Here is a 13,791-nt window from a genome sequence, read left to right as displayed (position 1 = left end):
GACCTGTCCACCATATGCTTCAGCAGGCCGTGTTCTCCCAAGGTTCTACTAGATGTGCTGGGGGTCTTCCTTTTCTCTTCTTGACAGTGAGGGGGATGTGATGCCAGGAGAGCTTTTGGGTTTCCTGTTGGCTATTCCATTGTGAGCCCAGCTTTCTTCATTGCTGGGCATTTCTTTGATGGCATCATTTACAGCTGCTTCTCCTGCATAATTCTTTGCCTGTGACACATCACAGCTTGTTCTTGCCCACCTTCTGCCTGTGCATACCTGCCAAAGTCTTCAGGTTCTTCTCAGATCCCTATGCCAGAAACAGAAAAACTTGCCTCTGGTGAAGGACACAGATGGTTGGTGCTCTCTAAAATAAAAGGGGAAAATGAAGTTGGCTCTAATTCCCAGGACAGTGGCTTCCTGGCTCTTCTTAATCATTATTAAAAATCTGGTTAAAATGCAACCCTTCCAACAACATGAGTACACCCAATGTTGCTGTGTGAAAACATTTCCCAGCCACCAGGGGAGAAGCTTTTAGAACTGGGGATGATTTTGCTGCTGTAAGACTGTGCTTAGAATAATAGTGCCTGGGCTGGACTTGTGTTGTTTCTTTATTTAAGAAAGAGATGGGGAAGAAGCCATATTTTGTTGTTTTCAGTTCTGGTGGTGGTAATACTTTAGCAACACCCTTGGCACTGCCAGCGTTTGCATCCTTAGGGAGCATGGGCCATGACCTGAAATAGGACCCTCACCTTTGTGTTGTTTTGGTTCCACAGTGCATAATGCATCTTGAGGACAGACTCCAGGAGATGTATCTCAAAAGCAAAATGCTCTCTGAGTATCTTCGAGGACACACAAGAGTCCATGTGAAAGAACTAGGAGTTGTGCTGGGGTAAGTAAATGCAGCACTCCTTGCTCATAAGAGCAAGAGCAGTTGGCTTTTATATAGCACTTTAAGGTTTGCGGAGCACTTACACATCTGTCACATCATATGAGCTTCTAACCATGCTATGAACTAAGTAGCAAACTTACTAGCATCCTTCGCTTTCAAGGCTCTTCTGTAGACCAACCCTGTTATCTTGCAGGTAGGAAAACTGAGTCTCAAGAAGGTCAAAGGGCTGTAGATTCCAAGACCTGGAGGGACCTCAGACTCTGTCATTTTACAGATGAGGAAACTGAGGGCCTAGGAGATTCAGTGACTTGTCCAAGGTTACTCAGGTAGTAAGTATCAGAGGCAGGATTGGAACCCAAATCTGCACTCTGTCCTTATGGGTGCTCTTTGGAATCTCTCCAGTTATCATAGACTTTTAACCCACTCACTCACTGGATTGTATCGATTCTGTCATTTGGCCAGTCACTACCTCTGTGTAACCTGTGACATATGGCAAGCAATGGGGTGAGTCAGGTACAAAGAATGAAACAGTCCCTATTCTCAAGAAGCAAATGCTAGGATTCTTAGAGTGAAACTGAAAATTTCAAATGTGAGACTTCTTTCCCCCCGAACAACCACCTCCTAAAACGCCGTATCCTCTGCGTCTGTTACAGTCGTCTCCTAGCAGGGATCACTGGTAGCACCCCCAGGGTGAGGATTGTGGTTCATTGTTATGTATCCACTGCATCTTCCCTTCCCTGGCACCTTGTCATCAAGGAACAGGCAAAAATGACTCCCACTCAGTCTGCCCGCGTGGAGTAATTTCAGGACGAGCTGCAGCACAAGCTGTCGCCTGGGAGCAGCAGCTTGTGTTTACAGCTTCTTCCTCGAGGAGGGGGAGGGGAACAGGACTCGGTGTTCAGTGCCTCCATCACTGCCTACTTCCCACATGTTGTACTGGTCCCGACATAGGCCACTTATGGGCCCTTACCCCTCAGATTTGGCTTATTTAAAAACCTGAGTGCAGTCATGTGTACTGTACCCCACCCCCATGATACTCCTTCCCTTCTCCTCACACACACACACACAAAACCAGTAAATAAAGGTATCTAGATTTATTAAATGAATAATATTATCAAATATGTATATGATTTCTCAATGTGAAGAGATAGTTGTTTTTTCCTTTCAAAGATCTCATTTGAGGAATACAGCCTTAAATTTGGGGATGGCCTCCATTTGTACTGGTTCACTATGTGCTGGGCCAGTCAGTACACCCACAAACGGTGAACATCTTATATTCTTAGGAGCTTGTGACCTGCTGACAATCAGTTATGCAAGTGGTTTGTCTCCTCTTCTCCACTGAGTAATTTATATAAATCTGCCTGGAGAGCTTCATATTGGGCTTATATTGATATACATCAGATTTGCAGGTGGCAGTTTGCCCTGTGAAACTAGCAAGACTGATGTTGTTCATTACCTTTCTTGGCAATGTTTGCCTTTCCCCTTAGTAATGCACATAACTTGTCATAGGGGCGGTTTTGTAAATTGGGAAGCTGAGTGATGCTATGTTCGAGACATTTAAATAACTTGGTCTCCAGCCTTCAGACACTCTTGCCAATCATTTCATCTTCAATGTCCAGGAAAAGTGACTGCCAGTGATAAATTAAATAAGTACTGTGCCTCAGGGAGATAGGATTATTGCAGTTGGTTTGTTTTATCTTAGTATTTCCTGTCATATGTTTTTCTCACACATTTCATTTGTAAAAAATAATTTCTATTTTTGAGGTGTTTGATTTTTCCATTTAACTCTTTCTCTGTGTGTATCCCTCTTTCCTAGATTAATACTTTACCTAGTTCTGTTTCCTTACATTCTCCTCTTTCCAGATGTTCACCTTATGTGTTTATGGAAGTATTTGCTTAGCACCTGTCATTGAGGTAGAAATAGTTCAAAGTGAGATGAAGCGTCTTGTCCTCTTGGACCTTCACCTGCAGAGTGCTCTGTGGGCCAGCTAATTGGGAATCTTTATCTTTACTTTCTTTTTCTCCAACAGCACAAGAAAAGCTAAGAGTAATTTTTGTCCTCTCTCCTACATCTGCCAATATATGTAGTTGCTGGATCAAATTGATCAACCAATAAGCATTAATTGCCTATTAAAGACAGAGTAGTATAATGGTTAAACAGTTTGGCCTCAAGGCCAGGATGACATGGGATGACACATAGTAAGGGTGTGACCCTGAGCAAATTTTTAAATCAATTCTCTACATTACAGAGAAGGTGCCAACTTGCATTGGTGGAAGAAATTTCCTCACCCAGGAGTCCATTATGCCAGAGTTCTATGTACCAGCCACTCTGCTGGTTTTACAAATCTCTGACCAATCTTAGAGACTGAGAAAGTTCTTAGATATTTGGCAGCCATTGACCCAAGACCACATTGTACCTCCACTCTCCTCCTGCCAGATGAGTGGGCAAGGTCTTGTCCATTAGAAGATGTGATATTCCTTTACTCATGTGTCTGTTGGCATCACTTGACCTGAGAATAATTGACCTTGTGTACCCAATGAGAATCTGAGTCAGCTCCTGTATTCAGCAACAGCCTGCATTTTATGAAGGAGCTGGTGCCTCTTTCTTTTCCCTATCTTGGTCCAAAGTCTATTAAAACACAAAATAAGTAGTGCAACTAAGGATACTGAGGGAGATGAGATTTTTTTAAAAATAAGATTAATAAGATGTTATCAAGCAAACCACATTTTAAATTGGGAAGATAGTACTGTTGAAACAGAAGATGAACCTAGAAGACCAGAAGAGATGGTGATGTCATTGACAGAAATAGGGAATGAGGAATAAAAAGTTTCTGGGGTAGGTGCAAGCACATGTAAAACTATCTGTGCATTTATTCACATGTATTCAGATTCTCACTATTTGAAGTTATAATTATGTACACTATGGGTTCCAGCCCAATGTAAATACACAGTGGGAATTTGAATAATGACTTAAGGGGATTCATCTAATTGGGACCTAGCTGTACAGATGTTCATATGAACAAGCACGAGCTTCCCTTTGCTAACAGACAGTGGTCTGTTCTAGATAGTGTTTGTTTAAATGTCTGAATCTTTCCAGCCTGTTGAATGCTTCTGGATGATGTCTCCCTCTGTAGCAGAATGCTGCCTTTGTTCTCTGTTTAAATGTTGCTTTTTCTTTTTAAATTTTCAGGATTGAGTCGAATGATTTGCCTCTGCTGACTGCTATTGCTAGCACTCACTCTCCTTATGTGGCTCAAATACTCCTATAAGCTAAGCCCAGACAGTTGTCCTCTGGACAGAAAACAACGACAACCAATGCAGAGACATTCGACCGAGGAGAAAGGCGGAGGCAGAGCAGTGGCCTGATCCTGACGATGGGCTTGCTGCCACTGCCTGTTTGGTTTTGAAGTGGACCTTTCTTTACAAGACTTTGGTTTACATGACTTCATGACATTCAGGTTCTTCTCTAACACTTTAGTCACCTATGGATCGACAGGAGGAGAAGGTGACCTTTAAAAAAAAAAGGCAAAAAGGCAAAACAAACACTACAGCAGATGCTAGACTTTCAGTATGAACTGGCCAGACCAGCTGGTTCTTCTCGCTGACTTTGGAGGAGGGAGCTGCCCAGCGTATAGAACATTGCTACAGCCAGGCGTTCCCCAGCTAGGAGATGAGACGCTGCCTGAGCTGGACAAGGCACACGGGCCTGTTGTGCGGGTCTGGGAAGAACAAGGACTCTGCAGGGCTTGGCTGCTGGGATTTTTTTCTTTTCCTGCAAGGCAAGAGGAGGAAAGCCACGTTTTCATTGCCTTCAGAAGCTCTGATAGCTCCAACTGTCACTGTTTTGATAATGAAAACAAATGAGGATGCCTGTGGGGACAATGGGATTTATTAGGGACTAGATGTTTTAATTTCTTCTGGGAGGTGATATTGTTTCAGTTGCAAACTTGACTCAGATTTGGAATGGCCTGGGCACAGCGGTTCTAGAAACCTGAGAAGAGATCCAAGACAGTAATGTGATCGAGATGTCCTCGGCAGCGGTCAAGTCCACAGTCCACAACCCTATGTTACAACCTCGTGCTTTAGTGTTTTTGGCTGCCTTTGTTAAGAGGCCATTTACCCAAGTTATTGCTGGGAACTCAGGGGAGGATTTGGGGGGTAAATTCTGGATTCCAGTCCAAATCACTTTCTTCCTGTAACAGTTAGAAGTGACTCTCTTTACATTTTAAATGAGACAGCTGGCCTTTTGTGAAATGAGACCTTAAAATGACTGGGGGAAATAATGTTTGAAAATTTGCAAACATCCTATTGTAATCCTACCAAGTTTTTGCACTATCATGTCTGTGCCTTCCCGTCTCGAACACCCTACTTCTTCCCCCCTCCCGCAAGAACCTTTGGGTAATTGGTTCTGAAGTTTCCCCACTCATAGAGTACCTCCATATAAAATCCCTTGTTCTTAAATTTTAACTCATTTCTTTGGTGTTTCAAATAGCTATGCTTTGTTTTGACATTTTTTCAAAAAGGACATCTTAGTTTACTATCCACCAAGTAGTGTGAGAAAAAATAGACACCCAAGATGAAAAGGGGCATTTAAAAAAAGCATTGAACACCAAAAGTAATCATTTTAGTCAAAGCAATCAAAAAGCATCCATTCACCTTCCTCCTGCTCCCAGGCTAGAGTTAGGTCTGCTAGCAGTAGATGCTCCTAGTTTTGTATGCTGCTTAATTCCCTGTTCTTTCCATTCTTCCTAAATGCAATTCAGTAACGTCTAGTTTGGAGCCAAGATGATTAAAAAAAAAAAAGCAACCCAACACAACACCAGAACGGAACAGTTAGGAGCCTAATCCCTGATCCCCGGCTGCCTGTCTGGCACGCTGTCAGTGAGCCAGGCTTTGCTTTATTCTTTTATGGATATATGTTCACTCTCTTTTTTAAAAAGAAGATGCCAGCAGCAGAAATGAGGAGAGTTGTGGGGTGGAGTTACTTCCTTGGGATGGGCAATTGCATGCTTTTGTAAAAGACTTTCCATTCTTTCCCTGAGATGTGAAATGTTTACCAGCTCATTATGACTCTTCTTTTTTTTGTTTTCTGATCTCCACTCTTATGTGAACATTTCAAAGAGCAAAGCTCTGTTCTTTTATTCTTATACCTTTCTGATTTCCTGAGGAGACTTCGAGCTTTGTCTTTTTAAGTGCTTCATGGGACCACAACTGCTTCTTGTTAACCTTTTGGTGAGAAAAAATGCAGTTCACCTGGCTCGACCGTTTCTGTCCAATACCCTCTCAGGAAATAAGCCAAGCTGATGCTTCTTCCTGCCTGTCCTGTCCCTTCATCTTTGTTTTCTGGTTTCTTTTCTTGCTCATTTTCTAGTCCCCTCACCACCCAACTTCCGGGGTTCACATAAAATACCCTTGCACAGAAGACACTAACCAGTATAACTGCAGTGTGTACATAGTGACTTTCTGGAAAGCAAGCCCATTTAATGGAACCAAGCATTAAAGGGGCCATCTTAACTGCCACCAGCAGCTTTAATGCTACCCTCCCCTCTTTGGTTTGAGCAGCTTTATTTACCCTCTTAATTTATTTTTAAGTTCCAAATTATGTAGTCTTATTTTGGTAAAGTGTCTGTGCTAAAAAAACAAACAACTTTAGGTGGATTTTATATGGGTGTTTTGTCTCCCTCACACTCAGGATTCCAGTCAGTCCATATTCCTCACAACTGTTGCCTCCACAAACAGACCTAGAATGTTACTGCTGCTATTTTCAAATACTGCATTAAGAAAAAACACTCACACTTTCTTTTTGTCTTATAATTCAGCTTCTTTCCAAACCAGAACAGAAACATGTGACATTGTGTTGAAATAAATATTTTTTTTAAGCCAGTGGCTTTATTCTAATTAATTCGAAGACTCAGGAGAGTCCTTGCTCTCTCCCATCCCCACTTCAAAAAGAAAAAGAGAAAAAAAAACTACCTCAGTTGACAGGATTCCACCTTTTAGGGCTTCTTCAACTTTGTAAGTCTTACCTGTTGTTGAGTGTAACTTTTGTAGCCTCTTGCTTCCTAGGCAAGTTAGTATGGCATGACCGAGCAGACAGTGCGTGTAAATGTCGTGGTGATGGACCGCTTTATAGCATGTGTCAGTTTTATTTTTTGATAAATTGATAAGTAATATGAATGTAAGAGGAATTTTCGTGTGTTTAAAACTGATGGTGAAATGAAAAAAAAATGTAGCTGAAAATCTGCAAAATTTCCAAAGCGTTTTATTCTTTTTTCAGTGTTATAATAGCTTTTTGTACAGGCTGCAATCCATTTTTCTGAAGTGTGCTGTTTTTTAATGAAAGTGATTGTAATCTTTTCACATCCCATGAAACTGCTGTTTACACATTACTGACTTTTACAAGCCCATATTTTTCAAACCTAACTTTTTTGGAGGGAAGAAAATCCCTACTGCATTCAATGTGACGCAGCTGCTGTTTGGACTCTTCTAATGAAATACTGAGATTTTATAAAATGTATAGTCTCTAGCTTTTCATTCTAGTCACCTGGGCTAGCCATTGTCCATGAAAGCAACCTATAGAAAGGAACCCTGAAGTTCTTTTAAATGTATAGTTGTTGCCACTAACCTGTACTTTGGGTAGTATTTTTTCCCCATGGATATCTTCCACTACTAGCATGGAAAGTCTATACCTGAACTCTTATTAAAGATGTACATTTGGCTATTACTTAAGAAAACAGAACCAACCCACTGTATAAACTTACCTTGGATCAGAACTCCTGCACCTACTCCAACTTGCTGAATGTTACTTTTAACAGTGAACCATGCGTCTTGGAAGAGAGAATGTGACATACTGAAGCTTCGCTGGCTATGTAAACAGGAGAAAATTCTGGATCTTGCTATTATTGCATCTCTTTTGTGGCAGCCTGAAAGGATCTTATTTTTTGATCAGTCGACTAGGTACCAATGTCAGCTGTGTGGACATTTTTTCTTACTGCTTTAAGGGTAATCATTTTGATCTAGTTCTCTGTGGCATTTGGTGCAATAAATCTTTTGAATACAGCTTAGGCTTTCCTTCTCTGACATTCGTGTGGTGCGTAAACTTAGGCAGACTCTATCCTTTTTGGCCAACAACTCAAATATGCTTGTCAGCCTGGGGTTGGAATGGGTAGATTGACGCCCCTACAGATGGACCACACTAGAGATACAACTCATCAGATGCTCACAAATGTATTGTGAATGGAAGGAAAGTTTCTCCACACAACTATACAACTGACTTGTGTACAAATTCTGCCATGTAGTAAGGAACATACAAAACATACGTGTGTGTACATGTGTGTGTATATATATATATATATATATATGCATATACATATATATGTATATACACACATACATACACACATGTATATACATACACACACACACATAGTAAGAGATAGCATGGATAGAACGCCAGCCTGGGAGTCAGGCCTATGTACTTTCAGGTCTTTCCTCAGACACACCCACTGTGGTGGGCAAGACACTGGATTCGTCAGTCTTCCAGGTCACTCAACACTATGTGCTGCAGACTAAGAATTCTCTATACCAGTGAAACCACAGGTACAACAGACAGCCACACATATATATGCCCTCACTTTAAGTTTGGCATACATATATAATATGTACATCATATACATTTCTCTCTCCCAACCTCAGTATGTCAAGGACTGGGGCTTTTGTCAAAGGTAAGATTGCAACCAGCACTGAAGAAATGCTTGATTTTTTGAGAAATTAAGTAACTTACTCATGGCTAAACAGTAAATATCAGAGGTGGAATTTGAACCCAAGGCTTCCTGACTTGAAATTTAGGATTCTATCTACTCCCCCATATTGTTTCTTTTTCTAGTGCCAGGTTAAAATAGAAGGACGTGGGGAATAGACTGTTTGGAACAGAAGACTTTTTTTTTTTTCAAAGCCAGATTTCAAGTCAATTTATGTGCTAGGTGATGGGAATAGAGACCAAGGAGTTTACGATGTAATTTGGGGATGGGAGAGTGGAAATACATAAATAATTACCATACAAGAGACAGTGAGAGGTCTGGGCAAAAGCTTAGAGAAGTTCAAAGAGAGACCCTGGGGAATAGGAGTGTGGGGGTGGTTAGGGAAGTCTTCGTGGTGGGAGTGTCACCTGAGTCCACCCTTGAAGAACAGGAGGACTTTCAAAAGATGGGGTTGGAAGTGGATGAGGGAGTGGTATAAGAGTTCCTTCAGAGAACAGGTGAAGAAGAGAAGGCAGGATAAGAATAGGGGAATGAATAGTTAGGTTTGGAACACAGACTGCAAAGTAAGGGCAGGAGTGTAAGATAAGAATGGACAAGTTAATTGTTAGCGGACTGGAGCCTTGAATGCCAGGGCCAGGAGTTTATGCAAAGTCTTCTAGTAGAAGAGTGATATATATATATGTAGTCATAGAGATTGCATTAGGACTATTGATTGCTAGGGCAATGATGTGGAGGATAGTTTGAAGTAGAGGTAAGATTGGAGACAGGAAAACCATTTAGGATATTACTATACTTGAGGTCAGCAATACTTAGCCTTTTCTGCATCATGACCTCCTTTGGCAATCAGGTGAATCCCATCAAACCTTTCTCTGAATCATGTTTTTAAATGTAGAAAATGAAATACACAGGATTCCAAAGGAAATCAATTATACTGAAATAACATTATCAAAAATGAAGTGCAATTATAAAAATTAAAAAACAAAATCACAAATACCAGGATAAAAACTCCTGGTTTACCTCATGAGAGATAAGGGTCTGAAGTAGAGTTGTTGCATAAGAATGTAAAGGAGGGCCCAGACGTGAGATATTGAAGATGTAGAAACAAAAGGGCTTAGTAACTGATAAGGTGTGAAATATGAGACGGAAGAATCCAAGATGACTGAAGTTTAGACAGGGAAAGGTAATACACTACATTAACAGAAATGAGAATTGGAGGGTATGGGGGAGGACGATAGTTCTATTTAAAAATCTTGATTTTCAATTGCTCACAAAACATCCCTGTGGACCTATCCAGCAGGCATTTCAAGATGCCAAACCGGAGTACATAGAAGAGATTAGGGCTAGACCTAGATATCTGAGAGTCATCCACAGAGTGATGATAATGAAACCCAAGAGATTGAATGAGATCAACAATGGAATTGTAGGAAGAGGAGATGTCTAGGACTGCGCTTTGAGAGACAGGAAGAATTGCAGAAAGGGAACAGTCCGTAGGAGAACTGTGAGAGTTCAGTGTCACAGATGGCAAGGGACTAGAGGGTGTCAAGAAAGGTGAGTAGTCCACAGTGTCATCAGATGTTGCAGAGGTGCAAGGCTGAAAGATGAGAGGAGGCGAGACAACCCCAAAAGGCTACCACTATCCTAGGCTACATAGGGGAGGAAGAGGATGTGTCCAGAATGAGAGAAGTACTGGCCCAGAATAGGAAGCACCTTGAAAACAATAGTAGTTTTATTCTTTGTCTGTGAACTCACGGTGCCCAATACAATGCCTGTTGCTTGATTTCCTTGTTATGTTCTGTCCTACTTGGACTACATCCAGAATTCTTTGCTCATTTCTGACTCCCCCTTTACCTCCTGTTTTAAGAAGGATTTAATAAGATGATGAACACACCCAGAGCAGTTCGATTTGAACGATGAGGTGGGAGCCAGACTAGAGATAAGACGGTAACAACAAAGTGGAGGTGCTGATTGTAGACAACTTTCTCAAAGAGTTGAGAGATATGAGATGATGGCTGGCAGGGACGGATGGATCAAGGAAGGGCTTTCTGAGGAGGAGGGAGATCTCTTTGTATGAAGTAGAGAAGCAGCCAACAGACAGGGAGAGAACAAGGAAATAATAGGATGCAATCTGCTGTATATGCAGAGGGATGAGTCTTGTCAAGGAGGACTACCGTTCATATGAGCCAGGGGAGGAGACAGTGGCAGAAGAGTGGTATGTGATGAAAAGGAAGAGATAAGAAGGTATTCTTGGTGAGTGTCTAGAGGAGGCCAAATGGTATGATGAGCTGCTGTGAGTCCATGACCTACAAGGATCCACTGAAGCAACAAGGGATGTTCAAAGACCTGGTGAAGAGAAGATTTTGTGGAGAGGGATGGTAAGGAGGGATCCAGTGGCAGTGATAGGTATCTTCAAGTATTTGAAGTGCTGCTATATAAAGGGTGGATTACATTAGTCTTGTTGGCCCCAGAGCAACGAGAGGAAGTTGTAGAGAGAAAAATGTAGGCTTCATTACAAGAAACACTTGCTAACAATGTTCAAAGATGGAATGGACTGACTTGAGAGGTGATGGATCTCTACCTCAGTGGTCTTCAAACTGAGACTGGGTGCTCAATTGTCAGGTATGTTGTAGTGAGGATTACTTCCTTGCATGGGTTGAACCAGATGACCAATGAGGTCCCTTTCAACTCTCAAATGCTGTGATTCTGAGAGGAGAGGAGATGGAGAAAAGGAGAGGGAGGGAGGAAGAGAGAGAGGGAGGGAGAGAGAGAGAGAGGGAGGGAGAGAGAGAGAGAGAGAGAGAGAGAGAGAGAGAGAGAGAGAGAGAGAGAGAGAGAGAGAATGAATGTTTGAAAGGAAGTGTCAGATGGAATAATATCATGAAAGGACTGAGCCACGGGTACAGATGGCTTTAGAGCCAGGAGGAAAGCTATTTTCCTCTGAGATTAAAAAGGATTGTGAGATGGATAAAGCCATTCAGGGAATTGGAAAAGGGAAGCTGAGTGAAGGGAAAAACGGTTGAGAACACTGAAGGAATTAAAGGAATGAAGAACTGAAGCTTTCCCCTAATGTTGAAGCACTTCTAATAGAGATGGCAAATAGGAACGGCCACACACTTGGAATTTAACTGAATTAGAACAAGATCTGAGCTCCTAGCCAGTATAGATCTCTTTTTGATTGCACAATTCTGTCATGTACAATGCTTAATTACCCGCATCTAGGCCAACACTCCCTTCCTCCTCCATTGTACAGGTGAGAAAACTGAATCCCAAAGACGGCTGGTGATTTGGCTAGTCCACACAGCTATTAACAGACCTGGGACTAGAACTGAAGCCCTGAGTTCCCAGTCTAGGAGCCTTTATACTCTTTAACAACTACAAGTTGGTGCTGGGGTGTAAGAGGCTAGGGTATTGCATCCTGCTCCTCTACACAAAAGGACCCCTATACTCTGAACTTATCTGTGTGGTGCCTGAGTTCACTTCTGAGGGAGATTGACCACCTAAATAAAAGGGGAGGCTCCTTTTCCCACAGTGTGGCTCATTACAACATCTTCCTAAAAAAGCAAGGAGTAGGAAGGTAGTCAATGAATTTATTTCCTACACACAAAAGAAATGATTAGCTCCAGAAGCTCTCACAAACTTGGATTAACAAAGACTTAAAATGGTATTCAAAAACACAATTGCTAGGAGGGAAAGACTTAAACCAGTAAAGATGTATATAAAGCATTTGGTTAAATGCTGAATAGGCACTTCTAGTCAGTAAGTATTTATAAAGGACCTACTGTATGGGGCACTGAGGCTCTGAACTGTCCAAACAATTTCTTTTGGGTCCATGTCTTTTGGCAAGCCAAGCTAAGGGTTGATGTATTCTCTGTCAATGGTGTCCTCTCTGATGCAGAAACTCTCCTGGCTATGGGTCAGCCCCGATCAGTGGACTCAGGATCTATGAACCTCTCAGAGTCACAAGACTAATGTAGCTATGCTCAGAGAATGAAGACAAAGAGGTAAGCAGAGGCCCAGGCTCAAGTTTGCTTAGTTGAGCCCCTCAGCTTTAGCTGCCGTGTGGGAGAGGGTGAGGCTTTCTCCTGTCCCTCCAATAATCCTGTCACAAGGTACGCTGGGAGAGAAGAGCAGGACAAATGGAAGGTGAACGGGCTTGGTGCTTTTCAGTCTTGTCCGACTCTTCATGACCCCATGGATCATAGCATACCACTTCTCTCTTCCACTGTCTCCCAAAGTCTGTCCAAGCTCATGTTCATTGTTTCCATGACACTAATCTATCCATCTCATCCTCTGGATCTCCTTTTCCCTTTGCCTCAATCTTTCCCAACATCAGGCTCTTTTCATTATGTGGCCAAAGTATTTAACCTTCAGCTTCAGTATTTGGCCTTTCAATAAATAGTCTGAATTAATTTCTTTAAGAATTGATTGATTCGATCTCCTTACTGTCCAAGGGACTCTGAAAAATCTTCTCCAGTACCACAATTCAAGAGAGTCAATTCTGTGGCACTCAACGTTCCTTATAGTCCAGCTGTCATAGACATACATTGCTACTGGAAAAACTCTAGCTTTGACTGTACAGAACTTTGTTGAAAAGGTGATGTGTCTGCTTTTTAGTATGCTGTTCAGATTTGCCATAGCTTTCCTTCCAAGTTGCAAGTGTCTTTTAATTTCATGGCTGCAGTTGCTGTCTGCAGTGGTCTTTGAGCCCAAGAATATAAAATCTGATACTGCTTCCATTTCTTCTCTCTCTATTTTCCAGGAAGTAATGGGACCAGTTACCAAGATCTTCATTTTTTTTTTGTTAAACTTCAAGCAAGCTTTGACTCTCTCTTCTTTCACTCTCATCAAGAGATTTCTTAATTCTTCTTCATTTTCTGTCATCAGAGTGATACAGACTGCATATCTAAGATTGTTGATATATTCCCCAGCAACCTTAATTCTGGCTTTTGATTTGTCCAGCCTGGCATTTTGCACAATGTACGCTACATATAAGTTAAGTAAATAAGGTAACAATATACAGCCTTGTCACACTCTTTTTGCAATCTTAAACCAATCAGTTGTTCCATGTTCGGTTCTGTCACTTCTTGACCTGCTTACAGATTCCTCAGGAGACAAATAAGATGATCTGGTACTCCCATCTCTCTGAAGACTTGC

The 13,791-nt window shown here is 41.7% G+C and overlaps 1 protein-coding gene across 1 annotated transcript in view; it reads left to right on the top strand.

Moving 5' to 3' along the window:
- The window catches only part of FNIP2 (folliculin interacting protein 2), a 152,503-nt gene extending 144,564 nt beyond the window's left edge, over nucleotides 1-7,939 (top strand). The window contains 2 exon segments of the mRNA XM_020994002.2: nucleotides 765-880; nucleotides 4,071-7,939. Of these exon segments, the coding sequence (XP_020849661.1) occupies nucleotides 765-880; nucleotides 4,071-4,149 (195 nt within the window). The 3' untranslated portion in view covers nucleotides 4,150-7,939.
- Nucleotides 7,940-13,791: the final 5,852 nt, after the last annotated feature.

The sequence above is a fragment of the Phascolarctos cinereus genome, unplaced genomic scaffold (genome assembly GCF_003287225.1).
Source record: "Phascolarctos cinereus isolate Bilbo 61053 unplaced genomic scaffold, phaCin_HiC Scaffold_9;HRSCAF=440, whole genome shotgun sequence".
NCBI lineage: Eukaryota > Metazoa > Chordata > Mammalia > Diprotodontia > Phascolarctidae > Phascolarctos > Phascolarctos cinereus.
Note: the sequence above shows the minus strand (reverse complement) of the source record. Positions and strands in the feature narration are given on the sequence as shown.